The sequence below is a fragment of the Dendrobates tinctorius genome, unplaced genomic scaffold (genome assembly GCF_039654945.1).
Source record: "Dendrobates tinctorius isolate UK_male_01 unplaced genomic scaffold, ASM3965494v1 ptg000064l, whole genome shotgun sequence".
Lineage (NCBI taxonomy): Eukaryota > Metazoa > Chordata > Amphibia > Anura > Dendrobatidae > Dendrobates > Dendrobates tinctorius.
Window position 1 is genome coordinate 50,428,704 of NW_027361732.1, and position 15,927 is coordinate 50,444,630.

Here is a 15,927-nt window from a genome sequence, read left to right on the forward strand (position 1 = left end):
AAAAAAAAAAAAAAAGGATTAAGAAAGGTTATTTGGGCACTTTTGGAGCATAAATTGTCCCTGACAGGTTCATTTTAACAGCAGGCATAAGTTACAAGATTAGCAATTTTAGTACAAACCGAAGTATCCTTCGGTTGTGGTATTAAGCCCTAAATACTGATGTACAAAGTTTTGCTCAGGGAAATATTAATCCATTGCTTAAAGTAGTACATACAGCTAACTTCGCAATTATTACCAGTTCTCAGGAGAATCGTCATACCTAAATTTCCATTTGGTTTATTATTTCCTAAAAAAAGAATAAAATATAATAAAATGTAATGCAAAAGAAAATTTGCACATATACATATATGTAAAGAAATCTTTCTGGGATGAGTAAATTAAAGATAAAAAGGACAAATCTCTCACTTTGCATTTTTCTGCAGTTTTTTCATTATATTACATTTCTAAGCATGTATACCTCTTCCTTCATCGATTCTATGTCTCCGGTTAACCCTCTGCCTTTTGTCGTCTTGTCGTAACTGAAGGTGTTCATCGATGTTAACACCTGCCACAGGCACAGCTGAAACAATTCAAAGTAGAAGAATCATATGTAGCACCATTTTATAGTGACGTTAGTGAATTAAGACCAGCTTAGTAGACCGCTTTGGAAGTGGTCTGATTGTGGAACTCTCAGGTCAAGCAACCATCAGTATATACACCATAAAGTTTAGGAGAATTATATACAGTCAGGCCAAAAGTTGAGACTGGACAAAGTTTGTTACTTAATTTTTTTTAGTGGCAATTTGCAATATCTCTAGATTGTTCTAAAGGGTGATCAGATGACTTGTACAAAATTACACAGTCATTCCTTGCAATGTCCACTGAATTTCAGCCATGCCAAAAAATGACCTGCTTATATTATTTCAGTGATTTTTGTTAGATCAGGAGAAACCGTGTTTAAAGAGGACAAGAAATCTCATATCACTCTGCCATGCTGACTATAAGAGCAGACCGGTTCTTTTAAAAGGGGCCAGTGCTTGAAATGATCACTGCTTCGCATCAAAAAGGCTTTAAAGGGAATCGGTCACTCTTTTTAGTGATATCATGTAAAGATATCACCCAATTGTGCGTCCCATAAGGATTCTTTTAGGATTTTTTATTCCCCCCGACCCCGCACCTTTGCCCCGGAAATTGTCTATGCCCCGGAAATCTTCACATGCAGGATACACTTCCGGGGCATAGACCGCGCTGGAAAATACTGACGCATGTGCAGTACCACTTACATGCTTCGCCCACAGTTGGGCAAAGCATACTGCACATGCGCCAGAGGCCTCTTTGAATGCGCAAGCGCAGCAAACAACGTTATCTGTGAAATTCACAGATTTAGATTACGCTCAGCAAGCCGAGGGGGGAAGAAGCCGACTAAGCCACGCCCATCGAACCGGACCGCGGCAATTTGCATACCTCTTCACCAACATAACAAAGGTATTTTTGAATCAAAGGTGCGGGGTCGGGGGGGGGGGGGGGGGGAGTAAAAAATCCTAAAAGAATCCTTATGGAACGCACAATTTGGTGATATCTTTACATGATAAAAAATAGTAGAAAAGAGAACGGCACTCACCGGGTAATGTAGTCAAGGCTTTATTATAAAAGCATATCAACGGGAGAACGAGTGCAAAAAGGAAATCGCAACCGTTTCGCGCTACAAAGGCGCTTCCACAGGTTACATGGTGAGCTGCAGCCGGCCAAGGAGGAGATACCCACAACCAGAAGTCAGGACCCCGTTGATATGCTTTTATAATAAAGCCTTGACTACATTACCCAGTGAGTGCCGTTCTCTTTTCTACTATTTTTTGCTATGTGGATTAGCTTATTTTCCATGAATGTGCACCTAAAGGTAAAACAGTTGTATTGCCGGCTGCGTCTCTTTCACACACGTATGATGGTTCGGATGTGTGGACTATTGTGATGGTGCTCGCCTTCTATTTCTGGACTTTACATGATATCATTAAAAAGGGGTGACAGATTCCCTTTAAAGGCAACGATGTTGCTGCTTGAAAGAATGCCCCCTAAGTCAACAATTTCTAGGAAAAAGAAATTCAAAAAGATTTAAATTACTATGAAGAAGGCTTACGGGTGCCCAAGAAAATCCAGCAAGTGCCAGGACCGTCTCCCAAAGAGGATTCATCCACAGGATCGGGTTCAACACCAGTGCAGAGGAAGAATAAGTAGGTCAGTTTCTCACAATAGCAGTTGCTTGGTGAGGCACCACCACCAATCTGATATTGAGGGCTTATGCTAAAGCCTGCCTAGACACTTATATCAGTTCCTGGAAACCCCAAACCATCTTTGTTGATAAGAACCAGATCATAAACTGTATGGTGGTGGTCCAAAGAACAATGTATGGAAATTGACCTGATGTCTCATGAATAAAACATGTGTGTCATCACAGAAAATTTCTAAAAATGCCACCCAAACTGGCCTTCCCGCAGCGCAACTGCCAAACCTGCTGCTAAATTCCAAGAAACAGGTTGTCACCAATGCACTAAAAGCTGGATGACTGAAAAATGACAACAGCACTCTTCTCTCATGATTCAGCAAGATCCCACGAAGTAGAAATGGTTGTCTGACTCTGGAATGTGTTGTAAGCCGTGTCTCAAGTTAGCGATTGGCTCCAATGGCATCGTTACAAAATTTAGATGCTACTATTGCTGTCTGAGGACAATCCAGACTGTTGGATAACATTTTATTGTTCTACCATTCAAGTTCTCTTCATTAGTGGCAGGAAGTTTGAAAACTGGACTGATGACATGAGATCTGTTTGGGCAGCATTGGATTAAATCTTTCGTGGTGTGATGGGTTCACCAAAACCAATCTCAACACTCACACAAATCCAACACTTGGTAAAATGCCATCCTTCACATCGCCTATACAGAAGAAAAATTGTTTTAAACATGAATCCAAGACAGCTGCTTTCAAAATCACCTCCATGTTGGTGACATAGCCTATCAAATTTCCCCCTTCCTTCACAGATGGTGTCTAAAATTCTATCACGTCTGCTTAACAGTTATAAAGGGTGCCACCAAAGTAAGGAACGTGCAGGGTAAACCATACACAGCGACTGCGTAGTTACTCATCTGCTTTCAAAAGCCTGAAGATAACCCCCAATGACTGTAAGGGGATACAGCTCCCAATAGCACAAAGTGTAGGAAAATAGCAAATATGAGCAGCGCACAGAATAGGAGAGGAGCTATGCTGCAGAAGGACAGAGAGTGATGGCCAAGAAAGGACCATTTCCGTTACTAAATGCATTAATACAGGACAATCATGGATGTGGGGCAGAAAACGTGACAAGGAACTAAACGCAGTATCCAGTATGTTAACATTATGCAAGATTTCTTAAAAAAATAATAATAATGTAAAAGAAATTTAAATTTCACACCTTTACCTAGAAGGAGATCCAAAGGAATCATCTCCTTCACAGCATCTAGGATTCCTCTTTGTCGCGCATCATGGCCATCCAACTCTCTTGCGCAAGCTTTGCAGCATCCACATACAGCACAGCCCGATTCTCCAGAGCCACAGCCACAAACCCTAAATAATGGAGCATAATCCAAGGAGCTCACTTAGTAAGGAAATCATTTCATTCTAACTTCTCCCATCTAGTTACACAGTGAAATGCTGACATACCCGCCTGCAACGCGATCTGGCCGCCCGCTGCTGACACAGCTGGCACCATATCCTGTGCAGTCTCCACACACGGTGCAAACCATACAATGCTCCAGCTTCCACTTGTGCATTCGAGGCGGACACATAACAGATTTCTCATCTTTTTCATCCAGCTCTTCCTCAAGGTCTTCATCCATCGCAGTTGCCATATTTTCTACACCAAATCCTAGAAGACATGACGATAAAGGATGAAGGTTTACTCCTAGATGGAAAAACACAAATCTCCAAATGTTATTCAGCAAAATACTCAATGTTCCCTTAATATCAGATTTTCAATGTTCCTTTCTCTTTTAGACCTAGTTCAGGCACTGAAGCTGGAAATCATAATTTGATTTTAGAGCCTATAGGGAATCTGTCAGCAGGATTTCACCCCCCAAACTATTCATATGTGAATGTATCTTTCAAGGACAAGTCCAGCAATACCTTTATATGGGCAGCCGTTCCTCCATTGGAAAGAAATCATGGTTTGAATTTATATGCAAATAAGGCTAAGGAACGATTTGTAGACATGAAGCCTCTGTCTCTCCAGCTCTATTTCCCACCCAGCCCTGACGCCTCTTCCTTAACTGACAACCTCTATGCTGTGTGACTCCAGGCAAAGTAGCTGTCAGTCAAGTGGGAGGAAGCGGTGCTTGGTGGGGGATATAGTTGGAGTGACAGAGGCTTCAGGTCTACCAAATCCATATACCGTAAATATAAATTCAAACGCCGATTTCTCAGCAATGGAGGAAGTGACTAGCCATGTAAAGGTATTGCTGGACTTTGCGTTGAAAGATCTACATGGACATATAAATAGTTTGGGGTATTAAATCATACTGACAAATTCGTGGGCGGACACTAAATCAAGTCTCTAAAATAAGCAGATTTACACTAGAACGCACTTTATGGCGTTGCGGTTTCATTATGCTTAATTGTCCTTAATAATTTTACCTTTTCCACCTTGACTTAAAGCTCCAGTGTCTCTTCCACATTGTCCTTTATTATTCACTCCAAAGGTCCATACTTCACCTTTCTTAGTCAAAACACAAGTGTGGGCTTTGCCCATAGCCACCTGAGTAACACAGTGTCCTTTCAGGTCAGTAACCAAATCTGTAAGATAAAAATTCATTTACAATGCAATTTAGCCATCATATACATAGGTGTATACGCCTTCAGTAAAACAAAAGGGTATATAGACGTATATTTTGGATGCAGAGTATTTAGAGTCCACATCTGTGCATAGCAACACGGGCAAGACATAAAACCATGTAAAATGCAATATACAAATCAGACTTTGTTTTGCTTTTATACTGTAAGACAGTGACAGATTTCTATACTCGAATAAGCAGATTTTCATAATAAGACTGCTATGTGGAAAAAGCCCCTAGCATTTGCCTATGATAAACCAAGGAACCACAAAGCTGGCTCACTTTTACCACTTTAACGTGACATGCAATGACAGACAGTTTTTCTTTCGCTCTTGATTTACATTTTATCTGAATCTGTTCCGTTCACGTGAATGAGGTGCTTCCACTTGAATAGGACAGTTGGAGAAATCGGTGCATCACAATCCACAGCAAATATGCAGGGGGTGAGCCCACCATCAGATTAGGAATCACACACCATTATGACAGTATAAAAGTGCTATTAAATAAGTCAGACTACAAGTGCCAGAAACCAGCACATCACATCAACTAATGCTACAAACAAGCACTGTGCACTGATACGGCAGATATTAAAGGGAATCTGTCAGCAAATTTTTTCTATGTAATCTGAGGGTGTTATGAAGTAGGGGCTGGGACAAGGAATTCAGTGATGTGTCTCATTACGTTGTTTGCAGTTTCACTACAATGAGTGTTTTATCATCATCAGGAGATTATCACTGCTGGACTGGTGCCCACGTGAATTCTGGTCCTCCTCTGCCACCACCACTTATATGCAGCTTAACTGTCAATATGCACAAAATGCGGTGTGGGTAGCTGAGCTTTGCTACATCGTTGATTGGGTCACAACGGCTGCACCCAGTAAGCCAAGTGATACATCATTGGAATGAGGGTCTCTTTTCCTACGTTATGCTGCTCTCAGGAGATAGCAAAAACCTGGTGGCAAATGCCCTTTAAAGGATGTCCAAAAGCCACTCAGTCCTGAATGATAAAGACACATGGCACAATCGGGGAGGCAATGTTGGTGTTCACTGTTGACCGCTTATTTATTGTATATTTTGCCCTTTTTAACTCTATTTTTCATTTTACAATCCGTATTACAAGTCAGCTGTTAAAAAGGCCAAGGTCTAAAAGGGAAAACAAACTACATTATGTCATTATTCCGAATGTGAATGGCAAAGAAAAAAAACACAGCCAGCCTGCAGGATGATCACATTGTGTTTTTATCGCTTACTTGAGTTGTCAGAATAGATGGCATCTTTTCCAAACATGTACAGTTCCCCGTCCTTTGTGATGACAGAACTGCTCCCGTTATTGCACGCTGTGGTAAGAACAAACTTCCCTTCCATTTTGACCATTTTTTTTGGCTTGTATGGTTTTGACTGTCTTCTGCTCTTTGCTGTAAAATGTAAAGGATAAGCAAAACATTTTAGTACTTAATGATCACATTTCTGAACAGGTTTCAATTCTAAAAGTAGGAAACACTGACTTGATTCGCCATCCTCTCCTTTACTGGCTGTTCCTGTGAAAAACACACTCCCGTCTTCAGCAGTGAGTAAGGCATGGGATCCATCATGGCCAACTGAGAGCTGGACAATCTTTGGAGATTTGGTTATGGGCAGCTCCACCCATTTGCCAGTTGAGGGACCACCTTGCTTGATTCCAAGGCTCTGATATTTACCAGTGTAATACACCTTAAAACACATATGAGAAAAATTACTTCTATTCAAAAGGAACATTTTTACTATGTACTGTAATCTAAGAGCAACATGATGTAGGCAGAGACCCTAAATCCAGCAATGTGTAATGTAGTTTACTGGGTTGACATACAATCATAGTGTTCTCCACTGCAGACCCAGCAGTGCTCAAAATGCTGAGCCCCGTATAGCCCCGCCCACATCACTGATGGACAGCTTTCTGTGTACAGTGCACACAGACAGAAAGCTGCTAACAAGCAGTGGGTGTGGGGTCACACAACAGTTGACTAGGAGGAAGGAGACAGCTAGTCCGTACTGATAATCTCCTGCTGATAAAACACAGAAACAGCAGCCTAGTCAGTGACATCATTGGAACGACGTTCTCAGCACTTACATCATGCCATGCTGCAGATTCCTTTAAAATAAATAAATATTTAGTAATATCTGATATTTAGGAAATGATCTCTGGTTACTTGTTTTTACATATAAGTGGATACAGAACAGTGGCAAAGTATAAGAAAGAAACCTCTGAATGGGGCTGTGATTCCGGATTCCTATTTAATCTAAGACTCTCCATTTATAGCAATATGATCTGCTTTGTAATACATTTCTCAGCCTGCAGTGATTAAGGCTACTTTCACACATCAGTTTTTTGCCGTCAGGCAGGATCCGGCTATTTTTAGAAAAAACGGATCCGGCATAAATTTTGGAGAACTGTAGAAACGGATCCGTTTTTCTGCCGGATCCGTCTAGCAGGTTATATCTGTATCCTGGGGGCTGGCCAATTGGATCTGAGCATGCGCAGACAAAAAAAAAACCAAAAAAAAAAAAAACACGGATACGGTGGCTGGATCCATCTTTTTCTGGATCCGGCGCCCATAGACTTTCATTGTGGCTAAAAGCCGGAAGCGTCGGATCCGGTGCTTCCGGCTTTTTCGCCGGTGACAAAAAACGTTACAGTAGCCGTTTTTTCCAGACGCCGGAATGAGACAAGTAGCCGGATCCGGCAAAAAACGGACGAACCGCAATGCCATCCGGCGCTAATGCAAGTCAATGGGGAAAAACTGGACCCGGCATTGCATTTTGCCGGATCTCGCCTGACGGCGCAAAACGGATGTGTGAAAGAGGCCTTACTTTACATGATCTTTAGCACTCATTTCTGATCAGTATCTTATTACAAAATAGTGGTGAGAAAAGATTATTTATCACCATCAAGGAAGCGGTAAATCTTAATCCTGTAATCTAGTAAACAGTGAAAACAATCTTCTGGGAGCTCTAGTTTTAACACAACGCTGATCTACCTTTCCACTAGATGTTTTCATTAGTGCAAACTCTCTTCCTGCTCCAAGAACAGCCAATTCTTCATCATAGCCAGTACCTAGGAAGACAAATATTAATTTAATGGAGGAGTGAATTGGAAAAAATAATTATAAGATGAGAATGTGCCTAAAGCAACCTCTACGTGACAACACATCAAAGACTCTACCGACATCTTATTTTCTATAGGTTTAAAGGTACACGTCTGGACTAGTAAGTTATTTCTTTTATGAATAAGCTGGGACAATATTTTCCTGTATACTCCCCCCACCACCACCAATGGAAGTCAATGGCTGATATATGCCACTGTAAGCCTAAACTGTGGGATGCTTTAGGAAATTTAACTCCAAAAAAGCCAAGAAAAAAAGAAAACATTTGCAAAAAAAAAATCTGGCTGTCACTTTTCCATGAGCTCCAATAGGGGGCGCTATGATAACAGACATGAATGACCGATGCTATAGGAAGTCTCTAGTCTGTAGGTGGCTCTAACAATGGTTGTCCCAGGAACCACCATGATCAGCTAGTTCCTTCCCTGGGGAACCTGCACAATTAAAGGGACTGTCGGCACAAGAAGACTGTTCAAACTAAGTGTAGGCATTCAGTGCTTCATGGTGGAGCCAATCATTTACATACACCTTCTCCCCTGCTTGTCTTCCCTTCTTTCCACCCTTATGTGGCTCCATGAAGTCAGAGCTGTCAATCAAATAAGGAGGGGGTAGAGATAGAGAGAAAACCAGCAGATGGGAAGGTGTAGTTAAATGACTGGCTCTGCCATGAAGCACTGAGCGGAGGGACTCATTAGAACAGTCATTCTGGGAGTCCCTTTTAACCCCTGCAGGACCTTGCACGTAAACTTGTGTTATAGTGATCGTGAGTACAGGAGCAAGAAATAGTCGAGACCCGGCTGTCACTGCCAGGAGCGGTGTGCTCGCACCACCCCTGTCCATTGAATGCCCTCTCCTTTCAGATAGGCTCCCCTGCAATGTTATTACGAGCGCCTGATCGTTGCCATGGCAATGACCTTTGGGTCTGCCAGCTACGGTGGCCTTGTTAGACCATGTCCAGATCATGGTCTAAAGGTACTGTCACACTTAGCGATGTACCAGCGATCCCGACCAGCGATATGACGCGGTCAGGATCGCTGGTACATCGCTAAGTGGTCGCTAGTGAGCTGCCACACAGGCAGATCTCACTAGCGACATCGCTGGGGACGGGGGTCGCTACTTACCTGTCACACCAGGCGATCCTGCGTCCTCCCGCCCGGCTCCACGCGTCGCTCGTCCTCACAGCAGGAAGCGCCGCAGGAAGCCGACGACGAGAAACAGTCCAGGACGTTCTCGCGCGATCAGCGATAACCAGCGGGGGAGCCGGTCGTAGGTAAGTATCACACACAGAGATATCGCTAGCAATATCGCTATAACGTCACTAGTTATAGCGATATTGCTAGCGATATCTCTTAGTGTGACATGCCCTTATGAGGCTTCTGTCAGTGCAGCACTGACAGGTATAATGCACTGCAATACTGGTCATTGGAATGTATTATACCAGTGATCAAAGTAATAAAAGTTAAGAGTCCCCATAGAGTGACTAAGTAAAAAAAAAAAAAGTTCGAGCTGAGTAATTTTTCATTTACTCAGCCCAATGTTACACGATTATGAATCACTTGAGGTTTAAAAATGCTCACTACACACAAAGATGAATTTCTCGAGAGGTGTAGTTTCCAAAATAGCACTACCTTCTGCTCTTCAAAAGTGACAAAGTCCGCATTCTATCCCAGCCAAAATAGCGCTATAAAATTGAAATGGCGCTCCATTCTTTCTGAGCCCTGACATGCGCCCAAACAGCAGTTTTCCCCTTACATATGGAGTATCTGCGTACTCAGGAAAAATTGCAAAACAAATTGTATGGTCCACTTTCTCCTGTTACCCTTGTGAAAATGAAATATTTGGGGATAAAGCAACAATTTTATGGAAAAAAAGATTAGTTTTTTTATTTTCACAGTACAACGATATAAAATTCTGTGAAGCACCCTCAGCTTCATGGTGATCACCACAAAGCTAAATAAATTCCTTGAGGGGTGTAGATTCCAAAATGGGGTCACATGTGGGGGGGTTTCCAGCTTAGGCACATTAGGGGCACGACATGGTGTCTGCTTTGTATTCCAGCCAATTTTGCGCTCCTAAAGTCAAATGGTGCTCCTTCTCTTCCGAGCCCTGCTCCCAAATAGTGGTTGTCCACGACATATGGTGTACCGGTGTACTCTGGAGAAAATGGACTGTACAATTTGTTGTGCTTTTTTCCCCTGCAACCCTTCTGAAAATGCAACGTTTGGGGAAAAGTATTTTTTTTCCTTCCAAATTCCTTTAATTCATGTGAAACATCTGAAGGGTTAATAAACTTATTGAATGTTTTTTTGAGCACTTTGAGGGGTGAATTTTTAAAAAGGTGCCACTTGTGCATTTTCTCTCACATTAGCCCTCAAAGTCACTTGATATGTGATGTGGTCCCTAGAAAAATTGGTTTTGTACATTTTGTTGGGAAAACGAGATATTGCTGGGCAACTTCAAATCCTAACTTCCTAACAAAAACAAGTTATCTTTCAAAAATGATACTAATGTAAAGTAGACATGTGGTACAAAACAAAATTGTTCATAATTATCTGGTTTAAGGGCATAACAAATTAAAGTTAGAAAATGTACAAAATATTCACCAAAATTCAGAAATTTTCATACAATAACAAAATACAATGTGTCATGAAAAAAAAACTGTTTCACAATCACTGATCCATTGAAGTGTTCCAGAGGTGTTGCTACATAAAGTGACACTGGCCAAAATGGCAAAATTCTCCCTGGTCAGGAAGGTGAAACAGGCTGGGGGTTAAGAGAAACTATCTACAGCAAACCCGGCCAAACTGTGGCCCGTGGGCCATATCCGATACTCTGGCTGTTTTAGTCCGGACCATAAACAGCGACAGCCAAAGGGCTGAAACATTGGCCCATACCACTCCCTGCATCCTCAGGACGCAGACAGCGGTGGATACATTGGTGGAGGACGTGGCTGCTGGCTCCATCTTCCACCAATCGGTGCGAGAGATAGCAGACGCGATGACGTCATTTCATAGCGCTGCTGTTGAGACCCAGTGCACAGGAACGAAGTGCCGGGTGACCAGGAGCAAGGAGAGTACTTATTTTTTCTCTCATGTCTATATCGTCAAGTCCATGAGGAAAATTAAAATTATTTTGTTTATTTAAACCATGTTAAAGGAGATCTGACCAAGGACATTTTATTCTTTTGTAATTATAACATGGTTTAAATAAAGAAACATTTGTTATTCACCTCATGGGCGTAATACAGAGTATTAGCTTTTGCATTTTGCCTACTACTGACTCGGCATTCCATGCCGCCCGAGATTATGTCCACAAGCTGAATTGACAATAGGTGAGCTGGATTTCTTTTTTTTCAATTGCATATAGGAGGCTCATAATATATATAGGGGGGTCTGTGTGAGGGCTCAGTTATATAGGGGGATGTCAACATACTTAATTCTGCTTAATATTAAGTAATATAATTAATAATATGTTAATATCAATATTGAGCAGAATCAATTTCAGCCTTTTGTTTGGCCCTCCACAAGAGTCATGGTTTCTCTCATGGGAAAATCACCCATCCCTGATCTACAGGATTATATTTAAACTAGATGGAGGCCCGATTCTAACGCATCGGGTATTCTAGAATATGTATGTAGTTTCTTTATGAAGATTTAATAATACTGGAATAATGCACCCCCCAATCCTGGTATGCATGGTCCTCTCACCCCCAATCCTGATATGCATGCTACCCCTCACCCCCCAATCCTGGTATGCATGGTCCTCACCCCCCCCTTTGCTGGTATGCATGGTCCTGTCACCCCCCATTTCCTGGTATGCATGGTCCCCTCACCCCCCAATCCTGGTATGCATGCTACCCCTCACCCCCCAATCCTGGTATGCATGGTCCTCACCCCCCCCTTTGCTGGTATGCATGGTCCTGTCACCCCCCATTTCCTGGTATGCATGGTCCCCCTCACCCCCTTTCCTGGTATGCATGGTCCTCTCACCCCCAATCCTGATATGCATGCTATCCCTAACCCCCCAATCCTGGTATGCATGGTCCTCACCCCCCCTTTGCTGGTATGCATGGTTCAGTCACCCCCATCTCCTGGTATGCATGGTCCCCCTCACCCCCCTTTCCTGGTATGCATGATCCTCTCACCCCCCTTTCCTGGTATGCATGGTCCCCCTCACCCCCCTTTCCTGGTATGCATGGTCCCATCACCCCCCTTTCCTGGTATGCATGCAACCTCTCACCTCCCCTATCCTGGTATGCATGGTCCCCCTCACCTCCCCTATCCTGGTATGCATGGTCCTCTCACCCCCATTTCCTTGTATGCATGGTCCCCCTCACCCCCCCTATTTCCTGGTATGCATGGTCCCCCTCACCACCCTTATCCTGGTATGCATGGTCCTCTCACCCCCCTATCCTGGTAGGCATGGTCCCCCTCACCCCCCTTTTCTGGTATGCATGGTCCCGTCACCCCCTTTTGTGGTATGCATGGTCCTATCACCCCCCTTTGCTGGTATGCATGGTCCCCTCACCCCCTTTTCGTGGTATGCATGGTCCCCTCACCCCCCTTTTGTGATATGCATGGTACCCCTCACCCCCTTTTTTGTGGTATGCATGGTACCCCTCACCCCCCTTTTGTGGTATGCATGGTCCCCCTCACCCCTAGGAAACTGCACAAATACAAAAAAACATTTATACTCACCCATCTTTCCTGTGGTCCAGCGTTATCCCGTTCTGCCGGAGGCTGGGGGAGGAGTGTGGCACTGGCGCCGGAGTACACGCATGTCCACACTGCGCTGTCCGGCGCCATTTTCCTGAAGAGACACTGCAAATGTGTCTTCAGGAAAATGGCACCAGACAGCGCTATGCGCATACTCCGGCGTCAGTGCCACACTCCTCCCCCGGTCACCGTAAGTAGAGAAGCACCGCGGCAACGCTCCTCCCGGTGAGGTAATTATGGCACCGGAAATCGCGATCTCCGGCGCCACACCCATTATCATATAGTACCTGTCTGTCTGTCACAGAAATCCTGCGTCACTGATTGGTCGCGGCTGGCCGGGCTTAACCAATCAGCGACGCAGGATTTCGGTTACATACAGACATGATAAGACGATTATATATATATAGATTTCAAACAGTATTCGATCACCGCATTAAAAATGGCAATGTACGGTAAGCAAAAACTGATATTAGAAATAGTTAGGCCTCATTCAGACATCTGTTATTCACGAGTAGAATACACATCGTTTAAAGTCTATGGAACTTTTGACGTGTTTATTTGCGGATCATGTTTCTTCAAAACAAAATCACAGAAATATGCCTATTTTTGATCGAAGTTATGGAGAAATTATCATATAAGTCAGAGGGTCTGTAGCACTCATGGACATAGTTGTATCTATTTATATGTTTTTGTTTTTTTCATATTTGAAAATCATTGATTAAACTAATGGTAAAAACGATCAAACACTTCATGAAAATCAGATCCAAAAAAACTCATGAAACGTGGCAGTTTTTGGGTACTTGAAAAATCACGGTTGAATGAATGAGGCTTTCAAGAAGTACTCCCTTCAGAATTTTGATTCTCTTAAGATATTGCAGGCATCATATTATATACAGTGCTGTGTACTCACAATTGCTCATTTTGCCCTTTTACCCAACTAATTCTTCTCTTTTCCTTTAGTTTTATGACATCACGTGATTAAAAACTAACTGAATCCTTTTAAGCTCTCTGTAAAAACAGGAGGTCAATTTTCTCTGTACGAGTAAGAAGTAACTGCAAAAGTCTCTGTCAGAGGAGGAAGGAAAAGCTGGGTCAGGAGACGAAGTAGGGAATGATAAATGGAAGGAAGAGAGACTTCTTGTTTCTACATAAAGCAGAAAAAATTGAAGCATTAGCTAGGTAGAAAGACAAAATGAGCAATTGTAAGTGCACAGTGCTATATAAATAATATGATGACTGCAATATATTAAAAGGATAAACATTTTGACGGGAGTGCTTCTTTAAGGCGGAGTCTTACTTTTTCAAGCCTTTAAAAACTACCTTGGTAAAAAGACAAAAGTATATCTTTCTAAGCTGTTGGTGCTCTCCATTTATCAGTCAAGTTTACAAACGAATGTCGAACAAGAGCAACACGTTTAAAAAAGTTATTATAAGACATTAGCACATGGGGTAGATGGTGAAGTGTATCAAAGATAAGCTAAAGCAGGGTTCCCCAACTCCAGTCCTCAAGGCCCACCAACAGGTCATAGTTTCAGGATTTCCTTTGTATTGCACAGGTGAAGCAATTATCACCTGAGCAATACAAAGGAAATCCTGAAAACATTATCTGTTGGTGGGCCTTGAGGACTAGAGTTGGGGAACCCTGAGCTAAAGTAATACAACTGAGGATTTAGTTACAAGTGGAGATGTGAGGTAAGAACTGAAGCCCACACCACACACCCAGCTATTTCCTGAATAACTGCCACCTGGCTTTCACATTTCCGATCCTGTGACATTACCACTCTCATCATGGAGGACTTTAAACATCCCCATTGATAATCCGCTCTCTGCATCCGCTACTCAACTTCTCTTCTCGGCTTTCTGCAGCTTACCAACTCTCCTATGAATGAACACAGGAAGACACTGAACCTGGTCTTCTCCGGCTCTGCTTAGTGTATGACTTTATTAAGTCCCCTCTACTCTCTGACCAAAACCTTTTTCGTTTTCTGTAAAGAACGGTCGCCCCACTCAGGACCCCCTACTTATAGCACATGCAGAAATCTACGTGCCACGAATACCCCAGGAGCTTACGAACAATTTACAGTCATCTTTAGCTCCAATCTCCTCGCTAACCTGTCCAGGCAAAATAATAAGGCATTGGAAAGTGCCTTGGATGAAGCAGCCCCAGCTACATGCAGATGATGGCCACCCTGGCACATGCTGCAGACATTATCATCCGTCAGGGAAAGTGTCAGAAGAGAGTCATAAGACCCCCAATGAAGACTATGGAAGTCTTAAGTCATCACTATTACCACTTTATCAATGTCATCACTTTAACTTATCTTTCTGATATGTCACCCATCCACCTTATGTACAAATGGACTGTACCATCTTTTAAATGCTGAGCTCTTGCCAGCCACAATTTGTATAATTGCCTGGTGAATGAGCCTTTGGGGGCCAAACGCTTACCAATCTATTTTTTCTGGTTAGCCAATACACCACTCCTGGAATAGTTTGGTCTATTACGATATAACCCTATTTACATACATTATTTTATGACTAACAAGGTAGAGTAATATTGTTCTTGTACATACTTATAATGTGCAAATCTCTCTCCAAATCAAATAACGAAATGCCACAGGCGTGCAAACACTTCCGAGCCAGTTTAAGCTGTAGTTCTTGCTGTAACACAGGTTCTGTGCTGGTGGCAAATATTCTTACTACAAACCCATCCTAGAAGAAGGAAAAAAAAGATAAAATAAAATTTTAAACCATGAAAGAGATATGATGAGATAAAAGGGGTTGTCCGTTCAAAACCGATAAGTCTGCAGTGACTGTGTGTGACTACAGACTTATGAATCCGGTTTCAGACCGGAGGGTATGTAGGAGTTATACAAACCACCAGAAAGTGGGCGTGGCCTCGCTCAATACACTTCTAAGTGCATAGAGAGCGAGGCCACGCCCACTGGCCGGATGTACGTGTAACTCCTACATACCCTCCGGTCTCGGGTCTGAAACCAGAGCATCCACAAAGTGATTGCAGACTTGTCGGTTTTCACTGGACAACCCCTATAAAAAAAAAAAAAAAAAAAATGTATCATCTAACCACAGGATAACTGATAACTTACTGATGAATAGGAGTCATCGACAGCTGGGAACCACAACAAAGGGCATAATTGGGATTCTCATACTGTTTACAAAGGATTGGGGGGGTCAGCAACTCCACAGGCAATGAATGGATTGGCGGTTGAGCATGTGATGG

General features: G+C 42.8%; 1 protein-coding gene across 13 annotated transcripts in view; it reads right to left on the reverse strand.

Annotated features, from left to right (window-relative positions):
* MYCBP2 (MYC binding protein 2) overlaps positions 1 to 15,927 on the reverse strand; it is a 439,899-nt gene that overhangs the window by 292,915 nt on the left and 131,057 nt on the right. For 7 of the 13 annotated variants that reach the window (XM_073580419.1, XM_073580417.1, XM_073580418.1 and 4 more), the window contains exons 10-18: positions 15,260 to 15,398; positions 7,849 to 7,925; positions 6,340 to 6,544; positions 6,085 to 6,249; positions 4,639 to 4,797; positions 3,670 to 3,874; positions 3,422 to 3,573; positions 458 to 559; positions 236 to 286 (exon numbers count right to left, since the gene is read on the reverse strand). In XM_073580419.1, coding sequence (XP_073436520.1) covers positions 236 to 286; positions 458 to 559; positions 3,422 to 3,573; positions 3,670 to 3,874; positions 4,639 to 4,797; positions 6,085 to 6,249; positions 6,340 to 6,544; positions 7,849 to 7,925; positions 15,260 to 15,398 — 1,255 coding nt within the window. The remainder of the gene's footprint in view (positions 1 to 235; positions 287 to 457; positions 560 to 3,421; positions 3,574 to 3,669; positions 3,875 to 4,638; positions 4,798 to 6,084; positions 6,250 to 6,339; positions 6,545 to 7,848; positions 7,926 to 15,259; positions 15,399 to 15,927) is intronic. The other 6 variants (XM_073580420.1, XM_073580409.1, XM_073580413.1 and 3 more) reach the window with 4 other exon arrangements.